The 20,909-nt window shown below is 33.0% G+C and overlaps 2 protein-coding genes across 15 annotated transcripts; one reads left to right on the top strand and one right to left on the bottom strand.

Moving 5' to 3' along the window:
- The first annotated feature begins 343 nt into the window (after positions 1-343).
- On the top strand, positions 344-14,688 carry LOC108346471 (probable LRR receptor-like serine/threonine-protein kinase RFK1). Of its 14 annotated transcripts, none has more exons than XM_052871947.1 (25): positions 344-465; positions 662-790; positions 3,114-3,306; positions 3,504-3,575; positions 3,731-3,799; positions 3,874-3,945; positions 4,313-4,384; positions 4,500-4,571; positions 4,646-4,720; positions 4,801-4,872; positions 4,972-5,043; positions 5,122-5,193; positions 7,186-7,254; positions 7,533-7,598; positions 8,022-8,084; positions 8,320-8,364; positions 8,446-8,489; positions 9,197-9,588; positions 9,659-9,854; positions 10,869-11,018; positions 12,778-12,896; positions 12,993-13,203; positions 13,493-13,727; positions 13,810-13,960; positions 14,091-14,688. In XM_052871947.1, the coding sequence occupies exons 2-25, from the start codon at positions 697-699 to the stop codon at positions 14,418-14,420; spliced, it is 3,006 nt and encodes a 1,001-aa protein (XP_052727907.1). In that variant the 5' UTR covers positions 344-465; positions 662-696; the 3' UTR covers positions 14,421-14,688. The 14 variants fall into 14 exon arrangements, with proteins under 14 accessions (XP_052727907.1, XP_052727913.1, XP_052727906.1 ...); XM_052871946.1 differs by having other exon boundaries at positions 372-510; XM_052871944.1 differs by having other exon boundaries at positions 435-510; positions 613-790.
- Positions 14,689-15,217: 529 nt separating this feature from the next.
- On the bottom strand, positions 15,218-17,579 carry LOC108338983 (dynamin-related protein 4C). The gene has a single exon (XM_017576090.2). The coding sequence runs from the start codon at positions 17,430-17,432 to the stop codon at positions 15,405-15,407; it is 2,028 nt and encodes a 675-aa protein (XP_017431579.1). The 5' UTR covers positions 17,433-17,579; the 3' UTR covers positions 15,218-15,404.
- Positions 17,580-20,909: the final 3,330 nt, after the last annotated feature.

Below are 20,909 nucleotides of genomic sequence, written 5' to 3' on the forward strand. Positions count from 1 at the left end.
CGACAGCAACATGGCGTCAAGGCCTGAGTGGCTGTATTCGAAAAGCAGCTTTCGTGTGTTAAAGTGGTCTTTTCTGAACAATAATACAGTAGATATTTCTTTGTTCATCCATTAATTTCTTTAATATTTCTTACTCGTTGAACATAAAATATAAATTTAAATGGATAAAATTATTAATTATAAAATCTGATAAAATAAGAGATAAATACGAATTTATATAAAAAAATTTAAAATAGTATTAAAAATAAATTTATAAAAATTTAATCCAAAACGGATAATATATTCTTGTAGAGACATATGTATTAAACCTCCTACAAGAACAATTAGCAAACCTGACTTTCGGCAGAAAAATGATAGATTACAAAGTATTTTATTATTCATAGTGTTAAAGATCAGACATTCAGGTGTCATTCAACAAAAAGTGGCATTCAAACTTTATCTTATCACCTTATCAACATGGAGGAGGTGCGTGTTCTCTCACTGTTTAAGAAAAAACAAAGCACCCTTCACGTGCGTATTCTCTCACTGTTTCTGTAGAGAGTATTTCTTTTCCAACCTCCATTCTTATGAATCTCATGTTTCTAGCTGCCCATTTGCTCGGTTCATTTTCAGATGCAAATTTAAGTTATCGACACAACAAGACAACTAATTGGTTTTGCAGGTCAAAGACACGTTCTGTGTACGAAGTGCCTAAGGATGCTACCTAGGATACTGTTTGCTTTCTTACTCTTTACTCCGAGTTGTTTCAGATGGCTAGAATATGCAGAATGCAAAGTTCCCCAAGAGGAGGGTAAGAATCAGTATTTCATTCTTAGTTTGCAGCTTATTTTACCTGTTTAACCATTTGTCTGAAAAGGACCACTCTCGCATATTCTAGTATTACAGCATCTTGTCTTGTCTCTGCCATCTTGAACCAAGAAAATGTTATGCAAAAGTTTGCATCATGCATCTTAATTGATCTCTGCTACTTCTTCTGTAGTTTTGAAAGTACAAGTATGACCCGTATTGGTAAAGGTGTCATTTTGCTGTTAAATGTCAGAACTTGTTCCAATTGAAAATTAATTTGACAGTAGGAACAGTCTCTTCTCTGTAATTTCGTCCTGTTCATCTTAATAAAAAGAAAGAAATGAATAAAAAGGAAAATAAAGGAACCCTGTCTTGTTACTACTCCGTTAGTAAGACAAGTTTTCCTCAGCTTTGTAATGTATTTCTTTTTCTATCAATCTGATTAAGAGAAGTATGTGATAGTGTGTTTTTAAATTTAATACCAGAGTTTAATAGTGTAATTCATTTTACAGAGAAGTAAAAATATTTTATGGTAAAATATGTTCTTGGAGCAAGAAATTTGAAAACAGATTAAAATTCTAAAATTGGATGAAGACAATTTCATTACTTTAAAATTAGAGAATTCTTAAAGGTGAGAACTTGAAATTCGTATCCACCATTAAAGCACACCAAGTCTGGGTTAAAAGGAACTTGGTAAGAGTTTTGAATAGTTTCTATCTTGTACTTGGTTAAGACTCTGATTCCTTTGAATTAAATGAATATTTTGTTATTTTATGTTTATGCAACCGTATTCCTAAATCTTGGATCTCTAAAGTGATAGGGTTCATCAACCTCAAAACCTTGGTGTTTTCTAAATTGATCATCAAGACAAACCTGATTCTCCTTGATGTTTTTCTTTCTCTTTCGATAGAGGATTCATTAGAAAGAGACAATATAAATGAGATATTGTAAAAATATCAAGATAAGAGAGGTCGGCCAGCCGGGTAGGAACTCGGTTTTCTTTGAAGGAGCTCGGCCAGTCAGGTAGACAACACCAACCTCACGAACCTGTGTGCTGCGCATGAAGACGGTGCAACGAACTCACGAAACTTTTGGATCAACACAAAAAGAAGATGACAACCGGATAGACATACCAACCTCTCAAACTTGTGTGGTGCGTATGAAGATGGTGCAGCAAACTCATGAAACTTTTCGAATCAAGACAAAAAGAAGATGACCGTGGAAGGTTTGACCATCCACAAGAAGTGTTTACTTCAATCCCAAGATACCCCACAAGAAATAACACTAAAACTCAAGAAAAGACCACGTCAGAGACCACGCTCTGATTCCATGTCAAAATATCAAGATAAGAGATAGCATATGAGAGATTTCTTTTCTTAGAATTGTTTGTTTTTATTCTGCAGCGCTCTTTTCTTAAATAGACAACATAGAATATTTTTACATTAATATTGGAGATTGCAGGAGATATGCAACAAAGATATTTACACAGAGTAAATATGAATAAATTCTAACAGCAATTTTTTTAAGTTAGAAAATAATAATCTAATAAAAACATAATCAAATACATTAACAGATATAAATCCAACTTACATAAAAGAATTAACATCATTCTCAAGTCAAAACTTTAAAATAATGAATTTATGAATTTTTTTTTCATATAGCTTTCGATTTTCTCATGTTTACCTAACGTAGAATTTAGATTTACACTTGGAGTTCAAACATGCATACACACATAGAGTAAGAAGCAATGGTGTTATAAATAAAAAGTTAACGTTCAAAGATATAATGAGTAACTAAACTTTTCACAGAAATAATTCATTCAATAAATCAGTTTTGATGGTTTTAATCCTGGGATTGCTTGTTCTTGTTAAAGATATCCTTTTTCCTATTTACCTTTTCAGCTCCAGCAACCAACTAGTTGATATGAATATGATACCATGACAATTCTAAACGATGTCACTTTCTCTATAAGAATTTATAGTACGACAATTCTAAACTAGTTGATATGAATATGATACCTTTTGGAGTATGAATATCTCTCTTCTCTCTTTAAAAGTTTCTTAGATTTTTCTATTAAACTTTTAAACCAATAATTTCTTGCGTACAATTGTCAATGACATTATGTGCAGTTCAAACATGTAAACCTCTTTGATTTGAAGACTTTGCCGCTTTTTCTAGTTGGTATCAGTTAGACAGTGAATCTCTGGTGTCAGTTCATCTGATTATATATATGGATACCTAAGGTCTATCTTTATTGAACTCCTAGTTCAAACATTGATTGATGTTGTTTCCTTTTCTTCCATGCATTTTGATTTGTTATGTTATAGTGACTGTCAAAAAAATTACAGTTGATGCTCTTAAGGAAATCACTAGCACGATGGGGGCCACCTATTGGGAGTTTGACAGTGATTATTGTTCTGTTAAAATGCTGAGATCAACACCAGATCCACCTAAAGAATCTGAAAGGAAAATTGTTTGTGATTGCTCTATTGAAAACAACACCTGTCACGTAGTAGAGATGTAAAATTCTCTTTACCTTATCCTGAATGTTTTGAAGTAATTTATGCTTTGCTATATTTTTTGACACAGATAGTTGTTTATACTTTAATCTATAGTTTCCTTATAGTAGCATCTATCAGAAGAAAATCATTCTGGACTTTGAATTTGGAAATTGCTTTGCTCCTAATTGTTGTTTAAAATAACTTTCCATGTTTTAGCCTTTTCAAGAAGGTCAACCTTCCTGGCATGCTTCCACCTCAATTGGTTAAGCTTCCTTACCTCAGCAAAGTGTAAGAACTTGTAACATCTTAAAAGTACTTCCGTATGCAGTTTTTAAGTTAAAACTTAGGTCTCGTTTTTTGGTCTCAACTTAGTTTTCTTACCATTTTGGTGGAACTTTAACTTGTCATGTTGCAAATTAAAATGAAATATGCTTTCGTTGTAGTGATTTTGCTTTCAACTACCTAAGTGGTACGATTCCGAAGGAATGGGGTTCGACAAATTTAACTTCAATGTAAGTTCTTCTCTATTAATTGAAATATTCATCTAGTTACTGGCCTTCAGTATTAAATACAGTATGTTGTGCAGCTCTGTATTTGCTAATCATTTGTCAGGGGAAATTCCTATAGAGTTGGGAAGAATTACCACTCTAACATACCTGTAAGTTTATAAATAAACTTGCTCATTTAGTTATTCTCTGAAACTAAATTTCTGGCTCATTTTTTTGTGTCATTATATATGCTTGCAGAAGTTTCAAGCAATATTCTAGTCATGTGATGTGATTATTTACCAGATTACCTAGTCACTATTCTTAAAGGATATTAATGGTGAATTTAATTTTTATTGTAAAAAAATTACACGGCCAACTCATCGAAAATTAGGGTAACTCTAATCAGCAAACTGTACATAAATTTATTAGTGCATGATTACTTTATCATTAACGGGGTAGTGCTTTTGATCTTATTTTCTCATTGGACATCTCTAAATTTTCTTCTTTTTTCACTTCTTTTTCTCTGACCTCAAAAAGGAACCTTGAAGCAAACCAATTTTCTGGTGTTGTTCCCCACGAACTTGGAAGTCTATTTAAGCTGGAACTATTGTAAGGCAATGGATTTGTATTTATTTTCCAAGATTCCATTATATTACTGTCAGAATAAATTTGAAAGATTACACTCTGTATCTGATTGTTTTTACATGCAATGTTATCTTTGCAGGGTTTTATCGTCCAATAATTTTTCTGGGAAGTTACCGGTGACACTTGCTAAGTTGCAGAATATGACAGAATTGTAAGTTCCGATTAACTGTTACTTAGAAAGTAAATACTTTCCCCTGAAAAATGTCATTTCATGGTGCACTGCAGCAGGATAAGTGACAACAATTTTAGCGGAGAAATACCTAGCTTCTTCATACAGAATTGGAAATATCTTCAAAGATTGTGAGATTGCAATTCACTTGCTTTTTTCTTGTTTTAACAATACTTCACATTTACTATCATTATAATGTACATCATTGAAGAGACATGCTTGCAAGTGGACTGGAGGGACCTATCCCATCAAATATATCTCTTTTGAGTAATTTATATCAATTGTAAGTAAAATGTCTACTAATTTTTTTTATTAGTTCAATGTTTTCACCTGGTTTTCTTGTTACATCTATATTTATCTCATGCGGGTAAATTTGATACAGGAGGATTAGTGACATAAATGGTCCAAGTCAGGATTTTCCCAATTTAATCAACATGACACGAATGAAAATACTGTATGTTTAATTTTTTTTGTAAAAAACTATTTGGAATATTTTTTCTGCTACTGTTTAATGTAAAGTAATTCAATGTAGGATTTTGAGAAACTGCCATATTATTGGAGTTCTTCCAAGCTACTTGTGGAGTATGGAGAAATTGGAGATGTTGTAAGTAGAAATTTTGGATATTTTTTTGTCAAAGTTTGCTTTTCAATTCTTCTATCATTGAAGCAAATACAAGTACAATATTTCTTTTTCCTTAAATACAAATATTATCATTTCCTTATACATGTATAGACACCAACAGAGGCAAACTCACATACATAAAAATATCGAATACAACACCAATGGATAGATTGAAAAACAACTATATTAAATCACACACAATACACAGAATACAACAGAACTTGCTATCCCAATGTATTTGACTCCTGTATAGATGAGTTTTCTGTCCAAATTACATAGAACGACACTGTTATCCCCCCATCCTCCTATTACCCACATACTTAATAACATGAAATTGTTCCTACTTTCTGCTCTAAACTGCTAACATGACTGTTACTACTGATAATACATTGTTACATATGTTTTAGTGGCCTCACTTATCATTCCTCCTCTGTTTCTCTTCAATGACCTCATCACAGCTGAAACTGCTGCATCCCATAACTACCGAAATATGGAGGCAGATTGAAATTTATATGTAGTTTCGGTTTAATACTTGCTTGAAATCCTCCTATGAAATAACCCCTAGTATTGGTCCTACGATGATTTCTTTACCTAAGAAGATGAGAACTTGAAAGCTTGTATATAGACATCCACAGTCAATGTTAAATTGCTTCAAATCTTTCAATTTTAAATGAGTTCATCACTTCTCCCTCCTAACCTTGCAACCAGGGCTTTCTTAAATTTTTTAGTCCTAAGGGCATAAAATTGGTACACAAGTATCTAGCGGTCATGACTAAGCTCTAAAGTCCTCTGTCAAGTACTCCTAGATAGAAAGCTTCTGCTAAAGAGAGAACATACAATGCAGAAGTCACTCACATTCACACTTGTAATTCAACACTCTTAATAAATTGAACCAAAGGTATGATATTACATCTATAAAGAAAAGTTTTCACCCCCGCCAAGATTTTATTCCTAGAAGAATATTATTTTGGACTTACTGTACAAAATTAAGATAACTAATTAAAAATTTGGCACTGAAATAAAAATAATTCAATAACAATGTTATTTCTCTTTTATGTTTTTCATGCATATTTTACACCTGTATCTGCAACTGAATGTGTACAATGAAACTATTTAAGTGCTTGAGTCTATGAAGTTAAGAGGGTGAACCTTGAACCAATGATAAAGTTGTTGCCTTGTGACTTGGAGGTGCTGGTTGAAATCCAAGAATCGCCATTACATCTTGCAGGGCAAAACTATGCACATTTACCCTAAGAGTGTATCAAGTTTCAGTTTAGTCATAATAGAAATCTTGGTGAAATTAAGAAACGTTGCCTTGGATATAAGGTATTTTCAATTGAAGAAAGTCATTCTGCTAAGTACTTAGGAATTAGAGCAATAGAATAGATTAACCCAAGAAAAGTAAAAAGGAGACCATGAACTTTTAATTGTAATGGAAAACTATAGTAAAATTAAATCATCTGATGTTTTTCATTTGATCAGTTATATGATACAAATGAAACCAGTCATCTCCTCTAATTTATCTACCCTTGATTCAATATATAGTACTACTTCTAATGGAACTCTGCATGTATATTGCATTTCATGGAGCAATTCCTATGCTAATTTAATCATTATATGTCATGGTGGAGACAAATTGCACCACCCGTAAGTTACCAGCTCCATTTGTTGTTACTGTTTTTTTTTTATTGCTGTTATTTTTTTTGTTATTATTATTATTGGCCAGAACCTAATCTTTCTTTTTTCACTTTTCTCATTTTAAATTGCATTTATTACTTATTTCTAGAATGCTACAATACATATTTTTTTATAAATAAAAAATTTGCTTCAATGAACAAATTACATGATTCAGATTCTTGATTGCATAATCATGATAATTCATAAGAAAACAATTTGCTGGTACATTCACATAACCCTATTTCAGAATCCAAACTGTTAACCATGGATTTTGTACTATTTCTTCAACTTTTGTAGGGACGTGAGTTTCAATAAGTTGGTTGGGAAAATACCAGATGCTCGACATGCAGGGTATCTGAGATTTCTGTAAGTGAGCTTCTCGAAATTTTAAGAGATTGTGCTTTGAACTAAAAGTAGAATAAGTAATTTACCTTATACCTCTCAACTATCACAAAGGAAATGAAATTTTATGGCGAGAATATCTTCATGTGTGTGGAACGAAGTAGGTATTATTTGATATTTTTCCTCAAGCCGAGTTTGTGTTTAGAAAGAACCATATAACGAGACATACAATAAAAAATGTTCCCTTTTTATTGCCTTGGAGTTAGTAAACCCTTTTCTGTTGTTTCTTTTTTCTTTTCCAGCTTCCTAACTCACAACATGCTAAGTGGAAATATTCCCAAGTCAGTCTTGACGGATGGAAGCAGCGTGTATGTTTCTTAGTTCTTTCTCATTTAACTCCAATATTGCAAAGTATCCTTTTTAACTCCAATGCAAGTGTAATATGAGCAGTTGTTCTTGCAATCCACAAAAGCAATTTAGATTTTAAGCACACTGACTCTATATCTTTCTGCTCCACTGTGTAGAAACTCCTATATTTGTTTTGCTCTATTGTGAGAACATTATTTTAATTTAATTACAAACTGTTCTTGTTTACAAATATTTCTTTATTCCTCTATGTATCTACAGCTTTCTAGCTATGAATCTATTATAAGTATTCTGGTTCCACTCTCCTAAAATAGCATCTTGGATGGATTCTGCACTAATTGAAGAATATGATTTTGTTTATGGTGGTATAGTGAAAAAATTTGCCAATTGATAATTTTTTATTTTGATATTTGTTTCGTTTGCAGTGATCTTTCTTACAACAATTTTACGTGGCAAGGACCAGATGAACCTGCTTGTAGAGATAACCTGTTAGAATCCAAAGTCTTTTGCAATAATTATTCATAACTTTGCTGTTTATACACTTTAATTCTTGCACTTCTTACTCTTTTCTAGTTTCGGGAAATTAAGATAGTGTATGTGTGTGAGTGCAGTAGGCACAGTAGTGTTAGAGTGCGTGCTTTTGTTGTTTTATTCTTATATATATCTTCATGTTTGATGTAATTGAAAAACTAGTTATTGTTTCATCTTGTTTGACTTGGGCAGAAATTTAAACTTAAACTTGTTCCGGAGCTTCTTCGGGACCAAATTGTAAGAACCTATCCTTTCTGTTGTTAATAATTTGATTGAAGTATTTTGTATCACTGTGTTGTTGTTCATGATTATTGACAGACAGCAGATTCTTCCCTGTTTAGAGATCTCCAATTGTCCTGCATGTAAGTACATATTATTCTATATTTGGGCCCTTTTGCTACTTGATCAAGTCCGAGAGAATTTGCATGGCATTTTCATTTGCATTTTCACGTCCGTTCCCTATTCTTCAAAAATGAATGATCCATTTGAGGTTTCATTCATTTTAGCCTAGAAAGTTATAGAGTATCCTTGCACACCTACTTCAGTGTATATGCATGCATGTATTCACTTAACATATTAAATGAACTCACATAGAAGGCTATAATGGTAGATATACTGATACTTGTATGCCTGTGTTTATCATTTTTCTTTTCTTTTTGTTCTTTTGATTTTAATTTTTTTCTCTTTTTAAGTCAATTGCTTAATCTCATTTACTTTTAACTTGATTTATACGTTTTTAATTTCTAGATAGTTATTTTGACAAAGAATATTGCTGAATGTGATCAGTAGGAAATACAGAATTGGATAAATGTATCAGTGAATCGACTTTGACAACTTAAATCCGTGCTTGAAAAGCCCAACTTACCTAAAAGCGTTATAGCTTTATACTTTAATGATATATACTATATAATGTGCTGACTGTTATTATCATATCAAAACTTTCAACTGATTTGAGATTTGAACAGCCAAAAAAGAAATAGTAGAGCATGACCATCCAGAAGTTGAATTATGATTGAGCACAACTGTTATGTGATAATTTTTTTCTGACTTGAATTTTCACTTATTGCAGATTCACATTGTTTTCGTATTAACTGTGGTGGAAAGGATGTAAATGTGATGGAAAATGATGAAAATGTTCTCTATGTAGGAGATGGAGATGTGTTAGGTAGTGAAGCTGCTAAATATTATATTAATTATAAAAGTCACTGGGGATTTAGCAGCACTGGGGACTTCATGGATGATGGCAATTACCTAAATGCTCATTTTACTAGGGCTTTGACATCTTCAAATTTGCCTGAACTATATCAAACGGCACGTGTTGCTCCACTTTCGCTTACTTATTTTCTCTATTGCTTGGAAAATGGGAAATATACTGTAAAACTCCACTTCGCAGAAATACAATTTACAAACGATAAGACATATAGTAGTCTTGGGAAGCGCTTATTTGATATCTATATTCAGGTATTGATCAAAATATTGAAACTAAGATTTTGCTGGCCAATCAGAATTTGACAAGATCTCTCTGCTGCAGGAAAAATTAGTTAGGAAGGATTTTAATATTGAAGATGAAATTCATGGTCCTCAAAAACCACTTACTTTCCCATATAATGTCAGTGTAACAGAGAATATTCTGGAGATTCGATTCTATTGGGCTGGAAAGGGGACAACAAGGGTTCCTGGTGGTGGAGCTTATGGTCCTCTCATATCAGCACTCTCCATTGTTTCTCGTGAGTTGTATAATGATTCAACTCTAGTATGGTAATTTCATGTGGGGTGACTTTTTGTAATACATTTGATTATAAGATAGCATCTCAACTGCAGGTCATTTTACACATTTCAGTTTCCTCAAGGGATATTTTGGTATATGCAATATCAAATAGACTAATAGGCTAGTTATGGCAGGGCATGTTTCCTTAATTTTTCTTGTATAACTTCTTGAAAATTCTAGCTTCCTTTCCTCGTTAACAATGAGTTTGACCCTAAACCAGATGGAGGGAGGTAGTAACCACAGTTACTGTTCTATCTTCTAACTGTGTTCTGAACTTATGTGCGACTAATTACTTTTTACATATTTTGTATGCTCAAGAGTTCAGTAAAATGGCCCATTTACCTGCAAAATTAGCAATTATCAACTAATCTCATTAGCTTGTATGAATATTCAGAGTCATTTAGATGTAGCAAACCTTGGACTTTGTAAAATTTGGAGCTTTGTTAATGAATTATTCTGCCCTTTATTTTCAACTGTTGTATGGAATGGCATTCAAGTTCTAAATTTTGCAGTGTGACCTTTATGGTTAAATTAGAATAAGTTTATATACATGATGATCAACATTGCAGTAAGGCAAATCTTATTCTCCACAACCATCAGTTTCTTTTGCATAGATGGATCATGAGCTTGTTTTTAAATTTTTCCATTTCACTGGTATGTGGAAGAATAGCATTATCAGACTTTTCTGTGGATAACATTCAAAGGGCACGACGGAGCTACACTATGTTAAACTACTGGAACTCTAGAATCATGCTGGAAATTTTAACAATGTATTATTGCATGGGACTTCGAAAGTAAACATGCTTCTCTAAGTCAATTATTAATAACAGCATGGCTAAGCTTAGTTTCTCTGCCTTTATTCTGCGACAAAAACAAGGCTTAATCTTTTAAGTTGTGGTTCAAAGTTAATTATGCTACGGCCATTCTCTTTTATGAGATAATTAGATCTCATGATTCTTTTTGTCAATTCCAGATTCCAAACCTTGTTCAGAACAAAAAAGTGCAAGGCGTATGATAATTGTTGGAGTTGGGTTTGGTGTTACCGCTCTGTGCCTTGTTATCATCATTGTTGGAATCTTTTGGTGGAATGGCTGCTTCAAAGGAATGATTAGGGCTGTAAAAGGTAAGTAATATCATGTCCATACCATTCTGGAATTAGTTTGCTTAGTCTTCTTCATGATTTTCAAACTTTCTGAAAAGTCAATCGCTTGACTTAGCATCTAGGAAATTGCGAGTTAACTTATAGCTGGGTGCTACAAGATGTGGTTATGTAGGATTGTAAAAAGTGTTCATTATGATAGACCTCATTAGGAGGGTCAAACACAGAACTTGCCTGAAATTTTTACAACTTGCCCTCTTTACAACACCTCTACTTACCATTTGGATTCTCTATTGAGTTTTTAGTGTTGTTCCTCTGTTGTGGCTTTGAAATACACTAATTGACACTGATTTTGACGTTTTAAAATATATTAAAAAAAATTTAACGTACCAACACCAGTGTATTTTGAAGATTCAGCAGTACCAACAAAATCAGTAGAGAATCTGGACTCATCCAATTCTTGGCTTGTAATTTCTTCTAAACTTACAAATATAAATTCCTTAAAGAAAAATATACGAGCATGTGGCTTTAGAGAACTGAAATAAAAAATGCACAGCCAAAGAATGACCTCCAATAAATCAGAAAGCGTGATTGTTACACTTTCCAACATCAAGAAGGTTCATCAAAACAGAGTATGAGTAGCCAATTCATACCAAAGTATTTAGAGCAAATATAGAAGCAAACATTAAGAGAAAGCCTAAACTATAATCAAGAAGATAATTACTTCACAATCCCAAATGTATTCATTAAACTCTTTCTCCAAAGAGTTCAGCAATCCATCATGAAAAGGGAAAATACTAGAATTGAAGGGATTTTTAAAGCTCTAGCTACTGTACCAACCTAGAGAAGAGATGCACAAGGAAAATCCCCTTTGAATCCTTGCCCTTAAACCCTAGGAACAGTTTATGCTGTTCCTTCTTAGTTGAGGGTTCTTTCCAAGTGTTTTTATACCTTAGCCGCTGCCACACTCCTCTTTTAGTGGTTTTCCTACAACACAAGACCAAAAGGTCCATTAATATTTAACCGATAACAGAACTATTCATGAAAAACAAATCATGAAATCCTAAGAAAAATACTACCTAAAATTGACACTTAAGACCTTTGCAGCTGCAACTCGTCTCATTGGACAAAGCGAACCTTCTCAGTAGCAGCTGAAAGTTTCATAAGGATTTCAAATATTTTAAATTATTACTGATGGTATGTTTAATTGTGTTTAATTTTAAATTAATTTTATTATATGAAGACATCTCAAAAGAATTTCAGTTGTGCATAATTTATTTAATATGGAGATACACAGTAAGAAAAAATTATGTATTAGGAACATTTTGTTCAGGTGGGTTATTTGAATTTATGGCTTAGTCAATGGAACATATAAAGGAGTTGGTTTCTTTACCAGAAATACAGAAACAGACTCAAAGGTGGAAAATAGGAATGAAAAGAAAACACAGAATTCTTGTCATTGTTATCTCATTAAGGCGTCCTTAAATTAGGAAATATAATTAATACAACATCATGAATTTGTGTTCATTAATTTGAACTTCCTTTGCAAATTGCAATAATTAATGTCGTAATCAAATTGAATGGTATGCTGTACCTGAGTTTCTGACCTATGTATAGCAAAAAGTTTGCTGGGTTTCTTTTGATAATCTGTATGCATTCACTTATAGTATTTATGGTGACAAGTATGTATATTGGTACATTAGAAACATTTGTACTTGCCTCAAATAAATTCAGATATGTTGTTTCTCTGGAACATGTATTTTATGGTTGACTTATCCAACAGGTACTGAAAGACAAGATTCTAAAATGGGGACATTTACATTAGAACAAATTAGAGAGGCCACAGAGGATTTCAGTCCAGTTAACAAGATTGGAGAAGGTGGATTTGGTCCTGTATACAAGGTATTAGATTTGAAGTGAACTCCCAACTTTCTTCTAAGAGTAAAAATTTATGGTCATGCCTAGCATTTAAAATTCCAATTAACTATTGGATTGCAGGGTCAATTATTTGATGGTACACTGGTAGCAGTCAAACAACTCTCATCAAAGTCACGACAGGGGAATCATGAATTTTTAAATGAGATAGGCTTGGTATCTTGTTTGCAACACCCTAATCTTGTGAAACTTCATGGATGTTGCATTGAAGGGAATCAATTAATGTTGGTGTATGAGTACATGGAAAATAATAGCCTGGCTCAAGCTTTGTTCAGTGAGTTTCTACCCAGAAGTGTGAACTAATGTCTCTTTTTGTCTTCTGCCTTATCATTTATTAAATGTTCTGTGGGATAAGATCCCAAGTGGTCACTATGAGAAATCTCTATGAGATCTGATTAACTTGAGGAAGTTTGTCGTCATGGAAATTTATCCTTTTCCCTTTTTGTGGATACAAAATAGGGAGTGAATGTTATTTCTAATTGTTTTTCTTCCTCTTTTGGTTGAGAGAAACTAATTCAGTTATTATGATTCATATTGTTAAACTTTAACTTGTTTTTGCATAGGCTCAAAAGATCAACTTAATCTTGATTGGCCAACAAGGCTTAGGATCTGTATTGGCATAGCAAAAGGTCTTGCATTTCTTCACGAAGAATCAAGACTCAAGATTGTTCATCGAGACATCAAGGCTACTAATGTGTTACTGGATGGGAATTTAAACCCCAAAATATCAGACTTTGGGTTGGCTAGGCTTGATGATGAAGAGAAGACCCATATCACCACCCGAATAGCTGGAACAATGTCAGTTATCTCTCCTTTGATAATAAGACTAAAAAAAAGTTTTCTTGATCATGAATTGGACTCTGTTGACTTTGTTTTGCAGAGGGTACATGGCACCGGAATATGCATTATGGGGTCGCTTGTCTTACAAGGCTGATGTTTACAGTTATGGGGTTGTGGTCTTGGAAGTTGTTAGTGGGAAGAGCAATAACAATTACATGCCTAGTGATAATCGTGTTTGCCTTTTAGACAAGGTTATCTACTATTGCTTCAATCCCTTATCCATTTTTTGCATTATTATGAATCCCTTTCTTTGGTAGTTATGTAATCCAAATATCTGTACTTTCACCACGTAAAAGAGAGGTAATAGAATTTCCATTGCAGGCATGTCATCTACAGCGTACTGAAAGCTTAATAGAACTGGTGGATGAAAGGTTGGGATCAGAGATAAAACCAACAGAAGCAATAATTTTGATGAAAGTTGCTCTTCTGTGCACGGATGTATCACCTTCACATAGGCCTACAATGTCTGAGGTTGTAAGGATGCTCGAAGGAAGAGCAAGAATTCCAGATAAAATCCCACAGTCAAGTGACTTTAGTGAAGATATAAGGTTTAAATCCATGAGGGATATCTATCAGCAAAGGGAAAACCACAGTTTAAGTTCAAGTCAATTAGACAATTCAACAGGAGTTCTCACACTTACCTCGCCTTAAACATTTGGCAAATGATTTGGTGTTGGTTCATAACTTCTTTGTTGCTGAGAGTAATGCAACAACATGAGACATCCTTAGAGCATAGACGCTTAATCTTTTAGGGAAACCAACCTTAATGATCACTATTTTAGGACATAGTAATTTTAGGACCCCTCTAAAACTCTAACTGCTCATGGAGATATTTAAATTACTAGCTTAGTCCTTCAACTGTTTAGAAGTTTTCAGGTAAGTCTCTAAATAAATAAATAAATGGATCATTGGTAATGAATTTTATTTTCTTTGATGCTTAAATTTTTATAAATTAATCCAAAGAAAGAAATATTTTGCTTACTTAGACCTCACTAAATTTTGTTTTAATTAAGAAGTTCGCAAATAATTTAAGGACAATCTAACCTACATTCTACTATTTTTATTTTTCTTTTTCCCTATTTCATTTCGGGAAATTATTGAATGTTTCTAATCATTTGATTTCAAATGACATAATAATGAAGGGTTCATGAAATAAAGTAAGCGTGATTGGTAAACTCTAATTTGTTTTTCATGCAAGTGTTACTTCTGGGATTTGGCTTGATGTTTTTGCATTCATTTTTACTTGCGCACTATGCTTTTCTTTTTAAATTCTAAATCGACATGGTACTAAAATTGAAATAATGGCTGGTTAAGAAAAAGTTAGTAAAACCTTAATTTAGTTAGTACTGAGTGCTTTCTCTTGCTGTTTGTGAAAAAATGATCAGTATCCACGACAAGATTCAGCAATATTTATTTAGTGTATATTAATAGTAAAAATATATTAAAGATTGCACAAATGATTGTAAGTAAAAGATAAGACACAAAACACTGGGAAATAAACAGCAAACGTTCATTGATTTTACTAAAACGTAAATTATAAAACTCAAAGCATATTGCATAGTTCAACAAAAGGAAATAAAAAACAACTTAGACTCTTAAAGCTTCGGACTGAAAGCTAACCAACATAAAACACTTTTAAAAATCAGCATAGTTTCCGATGCTGTCTATTATATTTCCAACGGTTACCTTGCTCTCTCTGAGCACTCTCACACTTCTAGACAGCCTTTCCCGCTTCCCAGCGATGGAAGGCGACTCCTCCAACAGCCTCTCAATCCCACCACCACTTGGTGATAACAGATCTTTCACAATCTCTTTCTGCAAATCACAGTTAACAAGACGATGGATACTTAGCATCAGATGCAAGGCTATTGTATCTATTAGCCTTTTCTGAACTATTTTCCAGTATGAAATCATCCTCACTTTAAGGTCGAATGCTTGATTAAGAACAGAAAGTGGGTATTGTCTCAGATGAGCAACATCAATTCTTCCCACACCTTCCAGATTCACATGCAATGGCTGTTGCTGACTCAAAACTTCATTCACAAATGCTTCTTGCTGAGACATTAGCCTATTGTATTCTTGTGAAAACTCAGAATTACACGTGTAATCCGTGTATGTTTCCATTTCAATTGCTTCTTTAACATGATTACTTGAATTTTGCTTCTTCTTGGATATTAGAACTTGGGCAGCACGCTTTGCAGATACCAAAAGCTGATAGTAGTTATGACAATGACGAGTGATAACGGTAATCAACACATCCTCCAGATAGTCCCACACATTTTCAACAAAGCCTATAGGCATATTTCTAATACCACGGACTTTCTTCTGCAGAATAGTGAGAAACGCAATGCGAGGCATAAAATTCGGAAGTCCAATCCACTTTGCTTCTTCTAACACCTGTATCTCGTCCATAAGAAATTGCATGGTCTCATCACCATAAAGATCATGCGAGTAAGAATCTAACATCTCCACCAATCTAGCAGTGCAATGCATGTTTCTTTCCTCAGGATACTCATCAAATTCTCCTCTGAGAAGAATTTTTATGAGTGTTTCCCTCGTCAGTCCTACAATTTGCATAAATGCAGTCATGGCGTCAGCCACCGAAGTCAAGTTTGCTGGCAAATTTTCTAACTCCGACAAATTATTTGCCAGTTTCTCATTGATCTTTTTAATGATCTCAGGAAGAGTTTTTGAAATGCTCATGGCCTGGACTTGAACCAGTTTCTGAGCCAAAACTGGAATTCCAATAATAGACTTATCGATTTTCGAGAGCAATTTATGAGAATCAAAAAGCATCGCTTCTTGAATTCGAGCCTCCTCATAAGACTCATCACCGATTCTGTTTCTGACACAAACATAACCCAAACCGATGTTGACGTCATCAGCAGTCACTTTCTCTAGCAATCCCTCTGGAGACTTATCAGCCTTTGTCACCACAGCCAATGTTCTCAACCCAGTTTTGTCAACGCTCTGAGACATCCTAATGGACTCACAAGTAGTGAAATCAACACTGGCAGAAAGAACATTCAAGATGATACTTTCTTCTGGCTTTATGTACTCCATGATAATGTCCTTGATCTGGTCATAAATATTCTCAGGTTGCCCGTGAACAGGAACCCGGGTTATACCAGGAAGATCAACCATTGTGAGATCCGGAACACCATTCTTCTTCACCACTAAAGTCAAGGGGTTATTTGAAATCCCTTTGCCATGGCCAGCAAGCTCTTCGGTTGCACAATTGATGGCATGAGAGACGTTTGCTTCATCGGTCATGATGCTTTTTCCATTGTACTCCAACACAAGCTCTGGACTTGGGAGAGGATGGTTTTGGAGCCTCATGATCAAGGGTACCCTAGTACAAATACCTTGGCCACGTGGCAAGCTAATACCAGCCAAGGATTCAAGAACACTGGACTTCCCAGATGATTGATCACCAACAACTACAATGGAAGGAAGCTGAATTCCCTCCTTTGCAATGTTAAGACGCCTTAGATTTTCCATAGCATCCAGAACTGGACGTATCCTCTCATTGTACGAAGACACAATTGGTGCAACCATGGCAAGAGCATCTGGTTGTTCTACATGGACTAAGGCAAGTGACTCATTATTACCACGTTGAGAAAAAACAGCAGCATTATCGTTACGCTTTTTTCCTCCACCCATATTTTAGTGCAACAAACTCGAGATTTCAAAATTATGGGCTAATGAGGAAGTCCTTAGCTCAAGCGCATATAAATAGGAAACTTGGGGGAAAATGTAATGAAAGGAGAGTTTGAAATCTTAAAAGCACGTTTGAATATATTTAGCTTTTCTTGGGAATCGGAGTTAAGTTCAGTCTCTGGGGTCTTCCAAGTTTAGATAATCGAAAGATTCCTGCTAAATGCATGCTCTAATTAAATATTATGGAAAATAGTTCTGAAAAAGGGAGTTTCTTAAAAGAATTAATCGTCAAAACAATATATTATTGGGATCTTACATATGAATTTTCTTAAAAAAATTGAAGAACTGGTTTATATAAAAAAAAATCTTTAATTTAAATATAACTATGCAATTCTTATTGAATTCATATAATCAAAAGGTTGAAAGAAATTATATTAGATATGTTCTATAGCATACTGATTAAAATCTCTTTTCGTGCTCTTCTAATTCATCTGAGGAGGCTGTAAAGTTGTAATAATCATTCCCTATAAAATGTAAAGTTTCTATGGATAAAGTTTTTACTTCTGTCGTTGGGAAGAAAAACAATTTATTTAAATATGGAAAATGATGAATATGCGCTCACTTTTCAATGTTTTGGAAGTAAGATAGTCGAAAAAATATGGTGTGATTGTTCACATCCTTCGAAATTTATATTACCATCGTATAACTATTTTATCAATTTTTTATTTGATAATTTAATTTATATTTTAATTAATAGTTTTATTAAATATTTTGTTATTATTATGATTATAAGTTGCTAGATTTTGTTGGAGGCTAATGTTTGGATTGAATTAGATTTTTTTTAACGAGATTTTGTTTTTAAAATGTTATATCTATTATAATGGTTAAAAGGAAAACTAGAAGATAAAAATCGGTGCTTACTATTGTGTGGAGTTTGTGAATTGGAGTGTAGCTTTTATACAGCAATCAAATATTGAGTTGTTGTTGTGTGGAGTTTGTGAATTGGAGTGTAGGTTTTATATAATGATCAAATATTGAGTTGTTGTTGTTGTATGACTTATAACACATCTTTAATTCCTTCGATATAAGAATGATATATCATCTTTGATTAACCACTCTTTCTTTTTTTTTAAATGATTTATCAAGTAATAATTAATTTGTAATTGTTAGAATTACCTTTCCTATGTTGAAATTAGAGAAATCTGATTATGAAAGTAGTGAGCTTTACGAAAGATTACATGCCTTTTATATTGATTCTCAACTAACTATTAATAGAAATTTAAGCTAACTCTTTATGATGACAACAGACACCAATAATGTTTATCCACTACTCCATCTGCAACAAAAAAAACTTATTCATTATATCTCTGTTATTTCTGTTATTTGTACGGATATCTATTTAAAAATTACTTATTTTTAAACTTGCAAGTATTCATGGATACATGCCAATATTTAAAAAAATTTATAAGTTTTTAAAATAAAATTTAAATAAAATTATAAAAAATATAATATAAATTAAAATTTAATTTTAATTAAATGTAACCTGTTAAAATATAAATTGATTTTAATTTTAATTAAATTTAATTTATTAAAATATAAATTAAATATTTATTTTAACTTTTGCGAATACTCAGTATAATACTCATATTTAACCCGTTTATAAGTTGGTATTAAAATACCCTGTTAGTAATAAATATTCACAGATATCAAATATCTGTCGCGAATTTTATGTACATAAAGGATATTTTTGTCATCTTTGTAGCTTCTAACTATTGTAAGAATTTTAACTACATATTCTACTTACTTAAGACGTTAATTATTCATCTATGTCAACACTTACCCTTAAATCAAATCAAGTACTTAAGAGATACAATGTTAATCTTCAACCTCACGTCCCATATCTCATTTTTCAATATTTTAGTAAGCACATAAACAAGACGTAACACAGTCACCTTTAGCCTTATTCACCAAGTCTCAAAGGATTTTTTTTTAATTAGCTTTAGATGAAATGGAGCTCAAGCGTGGGATGTGCCTTTGAGAGTGCCTCGTGAGTCTTATGTAAATGGATGGATTATGATGGGGTTGTGCATTTGTGAGTGGAGATTGAATAAACAGAGAACATGGCGGTGGAGGCAAACAAGATTGCGTTGCGAGGGCCATTCTTTTTGGAAAACTTAGTTTTCAGATCTTCCCAAATCTCGCGAGCAGTGGAGGCAAACAGGATGTTGGTGACGATATCCTTGGAAACAATTATACAACTAAGAGATGACGATGTTGTTGGTGTGCGACCAAGATGCAAAGAATGATCAATCGAAGGGGGAGTGGAAGACTCCCATCAACTAACGACAACTTTGTTTTTGACATAAATGGCCACATGCATGACACGATTCCAAGTCACATCACTAGTAGAATGAGGCCAGGGCCATCAAAGTGATGCAAGAAGAGAGTATCTTAGGAAATGTCTTTGGGTGTTGGTGTTGGCAGTGTAAGGAGTGGCCATGACGAAAAAAAGAAAAAAGGGAAATAAATCAAGCGGAATAAATATGTTCTTTTGATACCATATTAGAATAACACAAACACAAAAGTTAAGATGAGGAGGTAGTCCAATTGGCTAGAGCTTGTTGGCATTGTAAATCATGAGTTCAATCCTCATCAAGTACACCTATTAGAATTATTTTTAATAAGCATGAAATGAGGTTAAAGTGTATAATTATATTCATATTATTAAGTCAGGTTTATGACCAATTGATTTCGTAGTTTAGTTGATTATAGTGTTTGTTCTAAATATATATAAAGGTGTGATGGGTTTCAATCTTGTCTAGTCCAATGTATATAATTTATATTTAGGTCTTTAAATAGAGGTCAGGAGAGTTAACTCTAATTATTATTTTCGTATAATTTAAACTATGGTGTGACTATATAATATTTGACTTTATTGTTTTGTAATGATTAGAGGTGCGTGTTATTTTTTTTTAGAGATGAATGATTATCCATATTATTTTAAGACTAAAAATATGGAAGTATCTAGTTTCTAAAACAAGTATTTTAAAACTGAAAATATGAACAAGTTTTGTTCTTGTTATACATAAAAATGTTTATGGTATTTTTATACCATATAAGGTATATGATATAATATACGCATAATATATGGCAATTGCCTTTTTGGTAAATTTATAAGGTATATTATATTGCAAATAAAAGTGAAAGTATTGGTTCATTAGTTTGCTATTTGTGGTTATTATATTTATTAGGATTAAATTATGTTTCCAAAATTACAACAATAAGGTTATATTATGTGTAATCATGTTTTGACTGTTAAAATATATAAGGTATATAAAAGTTGGATTTTTTTTCTTCTTTAGGTTTCCTTCTTCATCAACGGTGGTTTCTCTCCTTTTGAGGTTGAAGAAGAATATGGGTTGTAGATTAAAGGTGGAAATGCAAAGGAGAGACACAATTGAAGCTTGGAGTAGGTGCTAC

Source organism: Vigna angularis, chromosome 1 (genome assembly GCF_016808095.1).
Source record: "Vigna angularis cultivar LongXiaoDou No.4 chromosome 1, ASM1680809v1, whole genome shotgun sequence".
Classification (NCBI taxonomy): domain Eukaryota; kingdom Viridiplantae; phylum Streptophyta; class Magnoliopsida; order Fabales; family Fabaceae; genus Vigna; species Vigna angularis.

Bases quoted from the DNA above. Each gene is read 5' to 3' on its own strand.
- LOC108346471 (XM_052871947.1), top strand. From the start codon at position 697: ATGCTACCTAGGATACTGTTTGCTTTCTTACTCTTTACTCCGAGTTGT. The intron at 791-3,113 runs GTAAGAATCAGT...GTTATGTTATAG, and splicing joins CAAAGTTCCCCAAGAGGAGG to TGACTGTCAAAAAAATTACA. The intron at 9,855-10,868 runs GTGAGTTGTATA...TGTCAATTCCAG, and splicing joins AGCACTCTCCATTGTTTCTC to ATTCCAAACCTTGTTCAGAA.
- LOC108338983 (XM_017576090.2), bottom strand. From the start codon at position 17,432: ATGGGTGGAGGAAAAAAGCGTAACGATAATGCTGCTGTTTTTTCTCAA.